General features: G+C 39.2%; 1 protein-coding gene across 3 annotated transcripts in view; it reads left to right on the top strand.

The window, feature by feature from the left end:
• CERS6 (ceramide synthase 6) overlaps nucleotides 1-13,569 on the top strand; it is a 94,440-nt gene extending 80,871 nt beyond the window's left edge. For 2 of the 3 annotated variants that reach the window (XM_039700949.1, XM_039700965.1), the window contains 3 exons: nucleotides 5,634-5,790; nucleotides 6,775-6,798; nucleotides 7,692-13,569. In XM_039700949.1, the coding sequence (XP_039556883.1) occupies nucleotides 5,634-5,790; nucleotides 6,775-6,798; nucleotides 7,692-7,853 (343 nt within the window). In that variant the 3' untranslated portion in view covers nucleotides 7,854-13,569. The remainder of the gene's footprint in view (nucleotides 1-5,633; nucleotides 5,791-6,774; nucleotides 6,799-7,691) is intronic. The other variant, XM_039700956.1, reaches the window with a different exon arrangement.
• Nucleotides 13,570-13,854: the final 285 nt, after the last annotated feature.

The raw sequence follows: 13,854 nt of genomic DNA, 5'->3' as shown, positions 1-13,854 counted from the left end.
CCAGTGGCTGCAAAATCAGCTAATGGGCAGTAACTGCTGATGAGAAGGAATTGAGTGAAAAGCACAGCTGAAACCAGGACAGTGACGGCTTGATCAGGTCTCTACTACAGTACATCAAATATGAATAAATTCCTGCCTGCTCCATCATTTTAGTTAAGTAATTGGAAATCCTATTGATCTGCACACAGGACTTAACACAGTTTCAGAGGCAGGGCTGTAATTTCTGCAAAGACATATTGTTTCTGATTAGAATTAGGACAGGAGCCACCCATCTCCACAGCAGCTGGGCAGGTGTTGGTACCATGTCAGGAGATCCTCTGATGCAGGGCTGCTGTGGTGAGCAGAATGCCACGTGGTGGTGACCTCACTGATAAAATTGAAGTGTGTGGATTTAATGTTGCTCTGAATACTGACTCAATAGTTTATATTCTTTCTGTCACTGCATTTTGCAGAGATCTTTCATCAGCTCTCTAAAAGAAGGAGGGTAATGAGCATCACCAACCAAACAATCTGATGAAACAGTCTGAGATGCTGTTGAAAGATGATCTCTCTCTCTCTCCCCCAGTCCTTTCCCTGCTTCATTGCTTCTGTGTGGGTGACTGGTTCATCTGACTGTTCTCTGTTCACAGTGGGTCTCTGCTACTTCTCATGTATTTGCCATGCACTGATACTCTGGAGGGCTGGAAATGTAAGAGACAGCAGGATCTGAAAAGGGAAACAAGCTTGTTCTCCCACTCAGCAAGAACCAAGAAGCAGAACAGTGATGTAGACACAGCAGCTGGCCAAGCTGAAACTCAGATGAAAAACTTGGCAGTATAGCCTTTATGTACTGGATTTGCTATAATTAAATATTTAACTGCACTGCAGCTTGAGGACTCTGGTACATGGAGTGCTGTAAACCAAAGTTTCCTGAATTTGATGACTGTTTTGTGTATGATTCCATACACTTCTCAGGTAAAAAGTTGTTTAACTCATTTGAAGTTTCATGCAGAAACATCTGTGTGTAAGGTCTGTTATGTAGCACTGTCATTAAAAGTAATTAGGACAGCCTGGGATATGCAGTCCTATTAGATTCAATCAAGGTCTAAATCCTAGAGGTGAATCTTGACCACTGATGAAAGGTATCTGATTTATCATCTTGTGGTTGATCAACACGTGCACACACATGTACTCTCACACTCCACTGCTCTTAATTTATCTGTGTGATATTTTTTCTACCTAACAGTTTTATGGCATCTGTTAAGGAAGTAGTCCACAGTGTTTTATAAACACACTAATTATTCTCACAGCATCTTTATGTGGCCAACAAGATGTGCCAGTACTTTGTGCCCATCTTTAACAAAAAAAGAACTGTGTAAAGAAATCTGAAAATTTCTTAGATCATATAAGTTAATATAACAGCTAAATCCATAATTTAGAACTCCTGACTCTTTATTCTCTGGTCATAGTCACTTTTTACCAAATATAATGAAGAAAAAACTGCTGTGTTTTGGTGGCAGAAGAAAGTGCAATTGTTTGGTTTTTTAAAGGAAAAATTTTAAAAAGGGGCAGAAATACTGAAGTGTTGCTGGTAGGACTACTGTTGAGTTACTTGCACTAAATGGGATAATTAATGTAACTACATAATTACATAAATGTAATTATGTATTTTCTTGGTAATGTATGCAGTATTGAAAGGTGTCCCAATACAGGTGTTTTGGTGCAGTAGAGTATTGTTGTCTGTTATACACATAATGGGGATAAAGGCATTTATTCTGAATTATTTAGACAAGCTGGTATAGTATTGTGCTGTCCTTGGTCATATCTGAGTCTTCCATCTATTGTGCTGTGTTAACAAGGTGACTTTAATTCAGCATGTTGCAGCAGAATATGTTGGGCAGTGGACAGTGCTGCAGAAGGGAAGGCAGCTTGCAGTAGCACTAATTTCAGCTGCACAGTTTCTGCTCCCATTGGATGATAATAGTGCCCATCATCCAGCTGTGCATCATTCTGCAGTTTATCATTAATTTCTTGCTTGTCTGGAAGAATACCTACTCCTTTCACATGATCCTCCTTTTCACCTCTTTTCATTTCTCTCAGGATCCTTTCAGAAGCAAACACAGAACATTTTTGTCAGTTCTCAGACAATATAGATAAGGATTTTACTCTTCCATGCACTCCTCTCTTTCTTTAACTCCCTTAATCTACAGGTTTTCCTTTCATCCTTGGTGCAAGACAAGGGATCAACTTGCCAGGAATTAGTAGCTGATACCCAAGAGCCTGGATTTGGGCCCACTGAGTTGTGGGAGGGGATTGTAATGTTAATGAGTTAGTGTGGATCTGTTACCTCTAGTGTCCCAAGTACTGCTTCGCTGGCTAGATAAAGAGCTAGTGACTAGAGGAAAAACCTGTGTTACTGTTGGTGTGTTGCGGGTGTAGTTGTTGAAAATGTGTCCATTTTATTCTGAGTGTTTAATTAGAGTGGTAGTACAGTAACGACAGGATTATCTCTCCCAGTGGCTCAGATATTGTGGCAGGGTTCCTGAAAAAATACCACAGATTTCTGTAAGAGTAGATTGGATCTTAAGTGGTGAATTTATTTTTATTTGCTTTCATCAGCCATACTGCTTAATTCAAGATGCTAAACTGAGTGCTTCACACAGCCAGGTGCACAACCCTCCTTGGGATGCATTTAATGAGGGAAGAATACCTTCCATGAAATTGTGTCATGTTCTCCAGCTAGCAAAACCTTCCAGGGGCTCAGAAAAAAAAAAAAAACAGTCCAGAAATTATTTTCAAAAGCAGAAACTAACATTTAGTTTCAAATTGCAAAGATCTGAGAAATGCTGACAAAAGTTTTCAGAAAGGTAGAGCACTTGCAGCTTGAAAAATAATTTTCCCTTGTGAGATCAAGTCCAGCTGCTTCAAGTCAGATACCGAAGAATCAAAGTTTTCACCATTCATTATGAAAAGCTGGGATTTAATCACTGGAGAGCTTTGAAAAGTCCCAGCGAGTGTGTTTACAGATATAAGTGCTTTTCTGAGTATTTGAATCTAAGATTTATTTGCATATACATCTTATAGGCACTTTCTCCTCATGTAATCTATTTTCGTGCTGCTATTTCCAGTCCCCATTATTTATGTAGTTGATTAAAATGTTTCCATTGAATACTTGAAGCAGTGAATTTGATGGAAAATGGTCTAACCTCTTTCTTCCTCAGTCTCTACAAGTAGAATTTCTCCTTATATTCTGACTCATAACCTTTTGAATTTTTCCCCATTTCAGAATTTAATATGAAATTATTTATTTATTTTGAGAGTTTATTTGCTTACTTCTATTTTTTCTGTAGTTTTCTGTTTTTCACTCAGCTTCTGCTCTGTAGGTGCTTAGACATAGCCTTAGCTCCACGTGAAAACCTAGCCTGCACATCAGACCACTGAGCCCTCTTAGCATTGCTGGGCAATTAATGAGATCCTTTTTGCAGCTTTAATAGAAAATTCCAGTCCTGTCCTTAGTTTGCCAGACATAACAGATTAGAAAGAAGTCTTCTTTTTCATTGAGGCTTATTTCCCTATCAAATACACAATATATGAATCATTTGCACAGGAGACTGTTTTTGATACCAAAAGCGCTCTTTTTGGCCTCGCTTTCTTCCTGACTTCTGCAAGAGCAGACTAACTCATCTCTAGTGCTGCTTTTTACATGACTTCTGTGGAAGTGCCCAGAGATTAATTTGGTCCAGTAAATAAAATATAAACAGAAACCTGCAGAAGCTTCATTTACAGTTCTGTGGCATTTACAGTTTTAGACATAGAGGCAGTTGAGTGTAAACAATGGTAACTTTATACACAGGAGTTGTTGATTTCAAGTTTGAATTTGATATAATGGTTAGAACTGCAGTAAGCACTGGTGAAGTTGAACAGTGCTGACTCCACGTCTGTTTTGATATGATGAGTGTCCCCTTGAACTGTAAAGTGGGGTGTTACTGTGACAAATATAGCTATCCCTGGCAGAACAGATTGCACAAAGCTGAGACTGAAGAGTTCTACCTGACAGAAGCAATAAAATGATGGAATTTTTGCAAACTGGAAAACATTTTCTGCTGTTCACACCATAAACACAAGACTGTGTAAAAACACAGCTGTATAGGAAGGTTATAAAAATTCAGCTTCTGTAAGAAGGCAAAAATGAAAAGGTAGAGGTACTATGAAATACCCCTGCAGTATTAAGTCCAGTGTATCAGAAATCACTGGTTGATTTTTGATCAATGGAGTTGCACACATTGGGCATGTATCATTACCACTAAACGTTCTATTCCGGATTTGTTGTCTGTACATATTTCACACTAGCACTACTTAAACTGGTTTTACGTTGCTGGAAAGGGCTGTGGCAAATGTTGTTTGTGTAAAAGCTGAGGTCGGTATGCACGAGTTCTCGGGAGCTGTGCGGGGTCCCGGGGCGCGGTGCTGGGCGGGCTGAACGCGCCATCTAGTGACCAGCGGGGATGGTGGGTGTGAAACAGGAGCAGTGGGGTTTTTCATGAATTCCTGCATCAGCAGGGAAAGTGGATGAAGTTTGACAGATCTTTATATTGCCTTATTTTTCTCCCCCTAATTAACAGACGTTCCTAAATCATTATTTGTTTTTTTAAATGTCATTGTTTCTATTGACTGTTCTCCACTCTGCTCTCAGGCTGTTTGCTAAGATAGGTTGAAATCACCTGCTGTGGCAGAGCATTTGAACAGAAAGTTAGTGCTTTATTCACAAAGCTTCAGAATTCATTGTAACATCAGTTTACTGCCTGCATCTGAAATGCTGATTCTCAAAAATTTGTTTCAAATGTGTAGAACTGCCTGAATTTCTTAGAGTCATTGAATGATTCGGATTGCAAGGGATCTTTAAATGTGATTTAGCCCAATCCTCCTGCAGTGAGCAGGGACATCATCTAGATCAGGTTGCTCAGAGCCCTGTCCAACCTGACCTTCAATGTTTGCAGGGGTGGGGAGTCTACAGCCTCTCTGAGCAACCTATTCCAGTGTTTTACCAGTCTCATTGTAAACATCCTCATCTTTAAATCTAGTCTAAATCTACCCTCTTTTAGCTTAAAACCATTAGCCATTGTTTTATCTCAACAGGCCCTACTAAAAAGTTTGTCCCCATGTTTTTATAAGCCCCCTTTAAGTACCAAAAGGCTGCTATAAGGTCTCCCCTCACGGTCCCATTGCCCCTGTCCTGGATGTAACTGCCCAAGCCTCACTCTTGGTTGTACTTAAGTGGTGTGCAAATCAGATTTGGTGCAGAACAATGGCTAATATGGGGGCCACTAATTTTTTTTATCAATCAGGGAAGGAGTTATTTGAGTCAACCAACACCTGCTAGCTGTATAGATGAAGAGAAGAAATGCACACTGAAGACCTTTGTTTTCTGTATGCAATGTTTACAAATCGAGTTAAATATTGAAAGCAACATTTTGATGTTGTTTCTCTCTGGAGACACCTGTGTGATTCAGTCCAAGTCACTATTATTTTGAAAATCAACTGTCCATGTGGATCCCATCTAATGAAGTGCTTGTCATTTTGATTTAAAAATAACTTCTTTAAGATTGTTGGCTTAAGGAAAGCGTTATTATTTTTCTATCCCTTTTTTTTTCTAGGATATTAAATACGACGTTGTTTGAACTGTATGAAGCTCTGGGCAATTTTCCTGCCTTGTGGGTCTTCAATGTGCTGCTTATGGTTCTTCAAATTCTGCACTGTTTTTGGTCTTACCTAATCATAAAGGCAGCCTACAAAGCTATTTCAAAGGGCAAGGTAAGACAGCACTGTTCTCTTTCATGATTTTAAGTTTTCCATTATCAATAGAGGTCACTTTTTGTTTGGGTTTGGTTTTTTTTTCTAATCCGTAACATGCTACTAAAGACACATCTTGTTTTAGATCTTCTTTCCTTTCCTGGAAACTTTTTCCCACTCCTAATGATTGTCAGATAAGTTAATATACTCTGTATAGTGATTGTCTTTATATGTGCTTCTGCACTTCCTTTTTACAATGTAGTACACTGAACTAAACTACATTAGGGAAATCAGGTTAAAGAAACCCAACAAGTAAACTGCTTTCTTGAGGCTGCCAGTTCTGTTTTTCTTCTTTACAGTAGTTGTTAGCAAAATGTTCATCTCACAGCTGGAAGTGAAATGAAGCAATAATAATACAAAATGAAATTCTGCTGTGTTTGCTAGTGGCAAAATTACTGATCACAGCCTCTTCTGGGTTTTGGTATTAACGAGGTATTGCAAAGAGCTCTGTATTCTCTTTCTAGTATTCCCAGAGCAAGAGTGTTTGGGCTAGAGTTCAGTGTCTTGCTGCCAGTGGTACATTTGACAGGAAGATGTCACTCCCAGAAATATATTACAGTTGCTGTGCAGACACAGGGCTTATGTGCAGATGGTAGAACTAATCCTTACAGATCATGTAAAGTCATGATACTTTGCCCTTAAAGAGCAGAGCACATTGATGTGACTGACCCCAAAGTGAATGGGATTGTTCTCCAGAAAATTGCTATCTATGAATGTACTGGAGAGCTGAGCCGTGCACTGGCAGAGCCCAGAATGTGCCACTCCATCTGTGACAGACAGTGCATTCACGAGCTCTATTTTGCCTGGAAGGCATGCTTTAGTCTGCTCTGCTTTTAGAAATTATTAGCCTCAGCTGTTCTGTCTGAATTATACCAGTGCCTTCAAAGACTGCTTCCTCCTCTCTTACTCTGCTTGTTTATCCTTTCCCTTGTGCTGTGCTGGAAGGCTGGGAAGTGGAACCCCTTGCACGTAAGTTTCTTTAAATTTACTATGCAAAAGATTTATTCTGACAACACTGGTGTTTGTGGTTTGGTTCTTTTAGTTTGTGGTTTCTACTTGGTATTTATCCATTGTTTGTATTTATATATATAAGTAAAGACTATCTTAAAAGGCTATTTTTTACTTCTTGGCTATGCGTCACCTAAAACCATTCAAACCCACTTCTATCTATAGTATCTGAGTGCTATTATGCTTTACCTTTTTTACATACAGAGGTAGATAGATAGATATGGGGCATACAGTTGAACTGTGATTCCTGTTTTAGAGACTGAAGTGGACTATGTCCACATTTACAAGTGCCATTCTCACCACTTGTCTGAAGTCAGAGACCAGAGCTACCTGATGTGGTGAGTTTTATTTCAAGCAGTACTTGTGTCTCCTCCTGCGAGCACACAACACTGTTCCTTGGAGCCATGTGGTCTCCAGTGAGTTGGGAAGCAAGGGGCAGGAAGTTGGGTTGAACATTTTGTACTACCAGGTCAAAGAGCAGCACTCCAAATGAAGGACAGGAAATATAGGTGTAGTTAGTAGGAGGGCAGAGGGACTGAGCCTAGGTTGAATTTGAGAGCTTGGATTGTTGTTTACTTCGGTCTGTGCAAAACCCTTTGCCTTGAGCACTTGGCCATAGTACCTTCAGTGCACCAGTGCTGAGTTCTCACCCTGCCTTTGCACGTGGCATATGTATGTGCAGACATCTGTGTTTGAAGCGAGTGCACGCAGGCAAAGGCGGAGAAATTGCAGCCAAAGCTGAAATTGCCTTCAAAACTCAAATTGAAAAAATGTGTGAATTCTCTGATTCTCCTGAACCAAAGAGCTGTTTCCTTACAGTCACCTGCTGCCTACTTCTTTTCCACATTCTACAGGTAGCAAAGGATTCCCGAAGTGACGTTGAGTCAAGCTCAGATGAGGAAGAAACAGTACCTCGCTCAAAGGCCCCGCACAGCACTGTCGCCACCAATGGGACCAGCGGTGCCAATGGGACAAATGGGTATCTTACTGGTGCCACTTCCTCAGAGGAGCATTAATCCTTCAGTTCAATCATGAGACACGAACAGAATGAACTGTTTGCTACTGGAAGTAAATTATAAGTTGTGAATGCAGTTTATTCATGTATTTCAGCACCAGAAAAAATTAGGAGTATCAAAGCATTCTGATAGCGCACTGCCATATTTCCTGTTTGTGAATGAAGACAGCACACCATTCTGTATACGTAGGCATGCTGTATGTGTATGTAACTGACACAATGGGAGCAGTATTTTCACTTGTACTGTCTGAAATATTATTTATTTTTTATTCTTTTGGGAACTTCTGGACAAAAGGGAATATCCATTCTCAAACTTTGCGTCTTGGATTCTCGGTAATGGAGAGCATCATGCTCAGATCTCTTCTGTCCATCCCTGTTGGTTTTGCTGAATCTGCTATAAGTAATAGTTGCTTGATTTGTTACTTACAGTAAGATAGAACATAGCTTTATAGATTTTAGATCTGCTTCAGATATTTTTGCTATCTTTGTGTTTTAAAGTACTGGTTTTGAAATCGTCTATCAAATCACAGTTACTGTTCTTCCAACATAATTTGGGGGGAAAAAAAGTGGTAATTGTGGGATGTTATTTTATCATAATTTAAAATTCCAATTTGGTGGTTAATTGCATTAGAAGTAGACTTGATTTGTTGTGCAAATACCCAAAAGCGTTGTTGTCAGCACTTTGGATAAATTCGTTATTATGGTTTTTTTTGGCCTTTCAATTTTTGACCTCTACAGATTTTAGCTTTTTGCAGAGATTCCATATAAAAAGGTGTTTCTTCAAATGCACCATTCTGAATCCAGACTTAACTCCTGAAATTGTTCTTGTACGTTCACCTGATTGACAGCAGGGATGTAATGGAAAAAACAGCAGATGAAAAGTTCATTTCTTCCTCCGACTCAGCTCAGTCTAGGTATTGTTCTCAAAATTATTGCCACTTCCTTGGCAGGGAGAAGAGAGAGAAGGCAGAATGTCATACATTACTAAAATTAGTTTCTTTTACAGTGTGAGAACTTGAGCAAAATTCACTTAGCATAATTCACAGCAACCTTTGGATGCTCAGCAGTATTTCATCACCTCTACAAATAAAGTTAGGGGGTGTTTGTAAAATAATTGTGCATTCCTTTTTCATTCAAGATTTACAAATAGTGTCCCAAGGAAGACATAATAACACCTTAAGTAAACATCTTTTTAAAAATTATATACATACTTCTTCCAGTCTCTAGATGAAAGTTTGATGTAGGATACTAAGGATCATACAGCTCTTGCAGGACACTCTTCTGTGATTTTGTGATTTGTGACAGCAGTGCCAAAAGTAGGCAGGGTTCTTGGGTAACAGACTCTATGCAACCTACTGTTCAACAGTATTGTGTGTGCACACAGAACCAATCTGCTTATAGACCAAAGACTTACACACACACACACACACACACATATATGTATAAAAGTTAAAAAAATAAAGGAAGGAAAAAAACCAGGGGAAAAAATCTCAAACGTGTCTTCTATATACAAAGGGATTGAAGTGCTGTGTTCAGCTGGAAACCTGAGCCACGAGGTCATTTCTGATTCCTTCCACCTATGCAAATAGTAAAATATAGATGATTTCTGATGCCATAAAACATGTTTAAAGACTCTGTTTTATATAGACTTCATTGAAGAAAGTTGTGTTGTCACTTCTTTCTTTTGAAAACTGAGATTTGTCCTATTCTACTGGTCCCTCTTGAAAACTTCTAAAACTTTTATTATCCATAGAAACTCCTGTGTGTTAGGAAAAAGGAGGTGTGATAAAAGCAAGGTTGGAATGGCATGAATGGAAATAGTACCTCAACTTAGTAAAGAATAAAGGTAAGAAAACTCAGAAATTGTAAATCACAAAAGGTCTGTCAGTTCTGCTACAGAGCATCTTTTGAAAAAGCCAGATAAACTTGTAATCCAGCAGCTGCATAGCTTATATGTCCATGAATATAACTGAGGGAGCAAAGGAGCCTTACTTAAATCTCCTTCTCCCCAAAAAGTTTCTCTGCCTCTGATTTTTTTCATCTGTCTTCTGTGCATTTGATTTAATACAGTTTGATTCAGGGTTATACATATGAAAATATGCTGATTGCAATAGAAAGTATCCTATCCATGATGTTTGCAGCTGTTTAGTAATTACTGTAAAGATTATTCCAAGATTTTAAAATAAAACCATCCTGGGATCAATTAAATTAAGATTATAATTTGTGAAATCTGACCTGCTAAAATGGTAATGGAGAATATCAGTTTAAACACACCTCTTTCATGGTGTTGGTTACTGCCTCCACTGAACCATTCCCTTCTGAAAAGTTGGTTACAAAAATGGCATTCTGGCAAAATATTTTGTCTCTCATGAGAACAGAATGTTGCTCTGAACTGTCAACATGCACAACATAGACCACACTGCAGTGTTGGTGATACCAGGGCATAGAGCAGTCCCCAACAACGATCCCTGTGCCAGAGGCCTTTAGTCCCTGTTGGTCCTCTTCAGCAATGCTCTGTAATGTTCGTTCAGATGTAGAGTCAAGGCTACAGCCCTTGAGATTATTTACCATCACTACGTATGCTGTTAGGGTATCACAGAATCTTAGATTGTTAAGGGTTAGAGGGGACCTTGAAGATCATTTAGTCCCAGCCCCCCTGCCATGAGCAGGGACACTTCATACTAGACCAGGTTGCTCAAGACCTTATAAAACCTGGCCTTGAACAGTGCCAGGGTTGGGGCATCCATAGCTTCCCTAGGCATTTTGTTCAGTATTTTACCACCCCTGAAGTAAAGAATTTCTTTCTAATAACTAACCTAAACTTTTCTCCTTTTTGCTCCAATCCTCTTATCAACTTCATGACTCTTTTCTGAATGTGCTTCAGCAGTTCTGTGTCTTTCTTATATTGGGGGCCCCAGAACTGGCTGCAGTACTCTGGGTGGAGTCCCACGAGAGCAGAGGGACAGAATCCTCTCCCCTGCCCTGCTGCCCACACTCCTCTGGATGGCTGCCAGGATACATTTGGCTTTGTGGGCTGCGAGTGCACACTGATGGCTCACGCTGAGTTTTTCACCAGTCATCACCCCAAGTCTCTCCACAAGGTCGCTCTCAATCAATTCTTCACGCAGCCTGTAAGAGTGCCTGGGATTGCCACAACCCAGGAGTAGGACTTTGTACTTGGCTTGCTTGAACTTCCTGTGGTTTCCATTGGCCTCCCTCTCAAGCCTGCCAAGGTCCCTTGATCCCCACTGTTAAATGGTGCATCTGGGATTGAAAGCCTTCCCTTGAGGTTTAAACTCAGTTGCATCTGTGATGTGCTAAAGTATGTACGCAGTTACCTCGGTTCAGGATGTAATTGTACCCAATTACATACTTATCCCCTATAATCCTGGCTTTTTGGAGTCAGTTCTTAGCAGTCTAGGATAAACTTCATACAGATATGTCTGGAAAGGAAGTAAGAGATTCAAATGACACATTTGGGGGAATAGGGTAAGAGGAAGCCTTAAGAAATGCACTAACCTTGCTAAACAATGACTGATCTTGCAAGGTAGAGGTTTATTATAAAAATCAGGAATTCACATTTTTTTTCTGTCTCTAGTGGGAAGGAACAAGTGATTTAGTGATGAGACATGGCAGTGTGCTTTCATTCATTGTTTCAACTAACAGGTACGAAAAGTTTGGCTTCATTTTCCACTCTGAAGAGAAAATGCCATGCAATTATTTTCTTTTTCATTTGAATTTGATTGCTTTTCTGATTAAGAGCTTTGCAAAGTACATTTGGAGGTCATCGAGTATTTAGAGGTTGATTGCACGTGTTTTAGAAGATTTGACTGAAATTATTCGCATGGTTCGTGGTACATGTGAGACCTTAAAAAGTTCCTTATATTCACACCTTTTGTAGAATTGTAATTTAGTAATTCTAGAAATGAGAGTTTGTACTCTATAACCTCTCTGTCTTTGAGCTATATGCTCCTTGTTTATAGTACAGTACATGACACAGTGGTTGAGATGTCAAAGTAGAAAAATGAGGAAATTAGAGTTTCTTAGTAAATAGTAAGAATTTGTCTTCTCTCCTTGACAGCCCAGATTACAGTAAAATAAGATTCAGGTTACCCTTTATGTGGTGTTTCCCATATTGGCATATTTTGTATCAAAAGAAAAATATATGGTGGGTTGGTGGTTTTGTTTGCTTGTTTTTCATAAAGAACAACATTGCAGAAAATGGTAAAAATACCTGATCAAACAACAAGGGTGGACATTGGAGTCTTTTGGGTCTTGGTCAATGTTAAGTAGTGCTAGTTTTAAAATACCAAAGTGCCCCATGCTGTTTCCTTCTTGCCCTTTTGTAGTTTTTTCTATCTGTTATTTATTTAATAAATTCCAGCAGAATGGGTACAGGTGTCACAGCTTCAGATCTCCTGCCTCAGCCTGTGACCATTCTGTGACTATGTGATTGCCAATGCCAAATGCTTTTTCTGAGACCAAGTACATGCACTAAAGCTTTGCTTACAGTGGAGTGATTCTTGTCTTAAATCTGTATCTGATTCAGGTGAAAATCATTTCCTGGTTCTGACCAGGACATGAGGGTGAGAGCCGTGACCCTGCAGCACACGCCACTGCTGATCACTGCTGCTCGATTGAGGCACTCCGTGTTTTACACTGACTGCTCTAGTGGGAAGCCTAATGCCCATTTCATTCATTTTCCCATTACCACAGCCTTCTGTATCTCAGAGAAATATGGGCTACCATTGGTTTTATACAGCTGATGCTTTGGTATTTTCTTAATCTCTTTGCTACAACTCATTTTTGTATGTCTCCTATTGTCTATTTCCTGTGACATTTGTGGGGAGAGGAGTATTAAATACTTTTTACCCTTCCTGTAATGTAGACCCTCTTAGGCCTAACTTCAGTGTTCTGCAAACTCCAGTTGCCTTTAAACCATGAAGCAAAACCAATTTGTATTACTTGTTTTGACTGGGTTTGATTTGGAACAGAGACCTAATGGAAACTTCAGTAAGACAACGTTACTCTTTTTTTCCCTTTTCTTTTAAAAAGCTCTAGTGGAAGTTTGGAAAGGTGGTGTACATGTACAGCCTTTACACTGTAAAGATTTCTGATTGTAGTTGCAATGAAAACACAGTGTTTGAGTGTGTCTCTACAGACTTCTCAATCTTTGAAATTGTCTTCAATTAAAAACTGGAGGAAATACCATGAAAGGATGTTTTGGAATCATATGTCAATGATCACATGTGTCAGACAAAAGGCAAAAAATACTGTCTTACATTACTTAAAATGTGTGCAACAAAACACATTTTCTGGCTTCTGCTGAGCTTCAGCTTTTTGCTGTTCTGGGGTTTACTTTACACAAGCCCTCACACCATACTGTGCATGTTGACTGCTGCAAGTCAGGGTGAGGCAGATGACACATTTTCACCTGTGTTTTCATGACACTCCTGTGCTTGAGCAACTCTTTCAGAAATGTGGTGATGTGTAGGAACTCCACTGTTCTGGATACAGTGATGCACTAGCTAGGAGTCCTTTCATGTATAGCTATTGTGTGGAACTTTGGGAGTTATTTTGTCTTTTATTTGACTGGGTTTGGGGTTTTTTCTAATACGGAAAATAATTATTCCTCATAAAATCTCTGGAACCAAGAGTATTGTGGGCTATTTTAATTTGGAGACAGTTTCATAATAAACATAAGTATTAGAAATGTAGATTTTGTTTTGTTATTTTTTTATGAGATGCAGACAATGTTTTCCATTGTTTTAGCTCAAAGATTGTTACCCACTCCAACACTCTTTCAACAGATCCAAGTATGTCTTTGCTGTGTTCATCACTGCAGTACTTTATGTTATTTCTTGTATGAAACTGTAACAGGAAGTGTTGGTAGATCAAGTTCTCTTGGTACAAACTAAAATATTGTCATTATCAAAAAAGGATATTTTTCTGGGATTTAAAATTAAAAATTTTGCATGGTAATAACTTCTGAATGTCCAGCT

The sequence above is a fragment of the Passer montanus genome, unplaced genomic scaffold (genome assembly GCF_014805655.1).
Source record: "Passer montanus isolate IOZ18808 unplaced genomic scaffold, ASM1480565v1 scaffold1, whole genome shotgun sequence".
NCBI lineage: Eukaryota > Metazoa > Chordata > Aves > Passeriformes > Passeridae > Passer > Passer montanus.
This window is presented reverse-complemented; position numbering and strand designations above follow the sequence as displayed.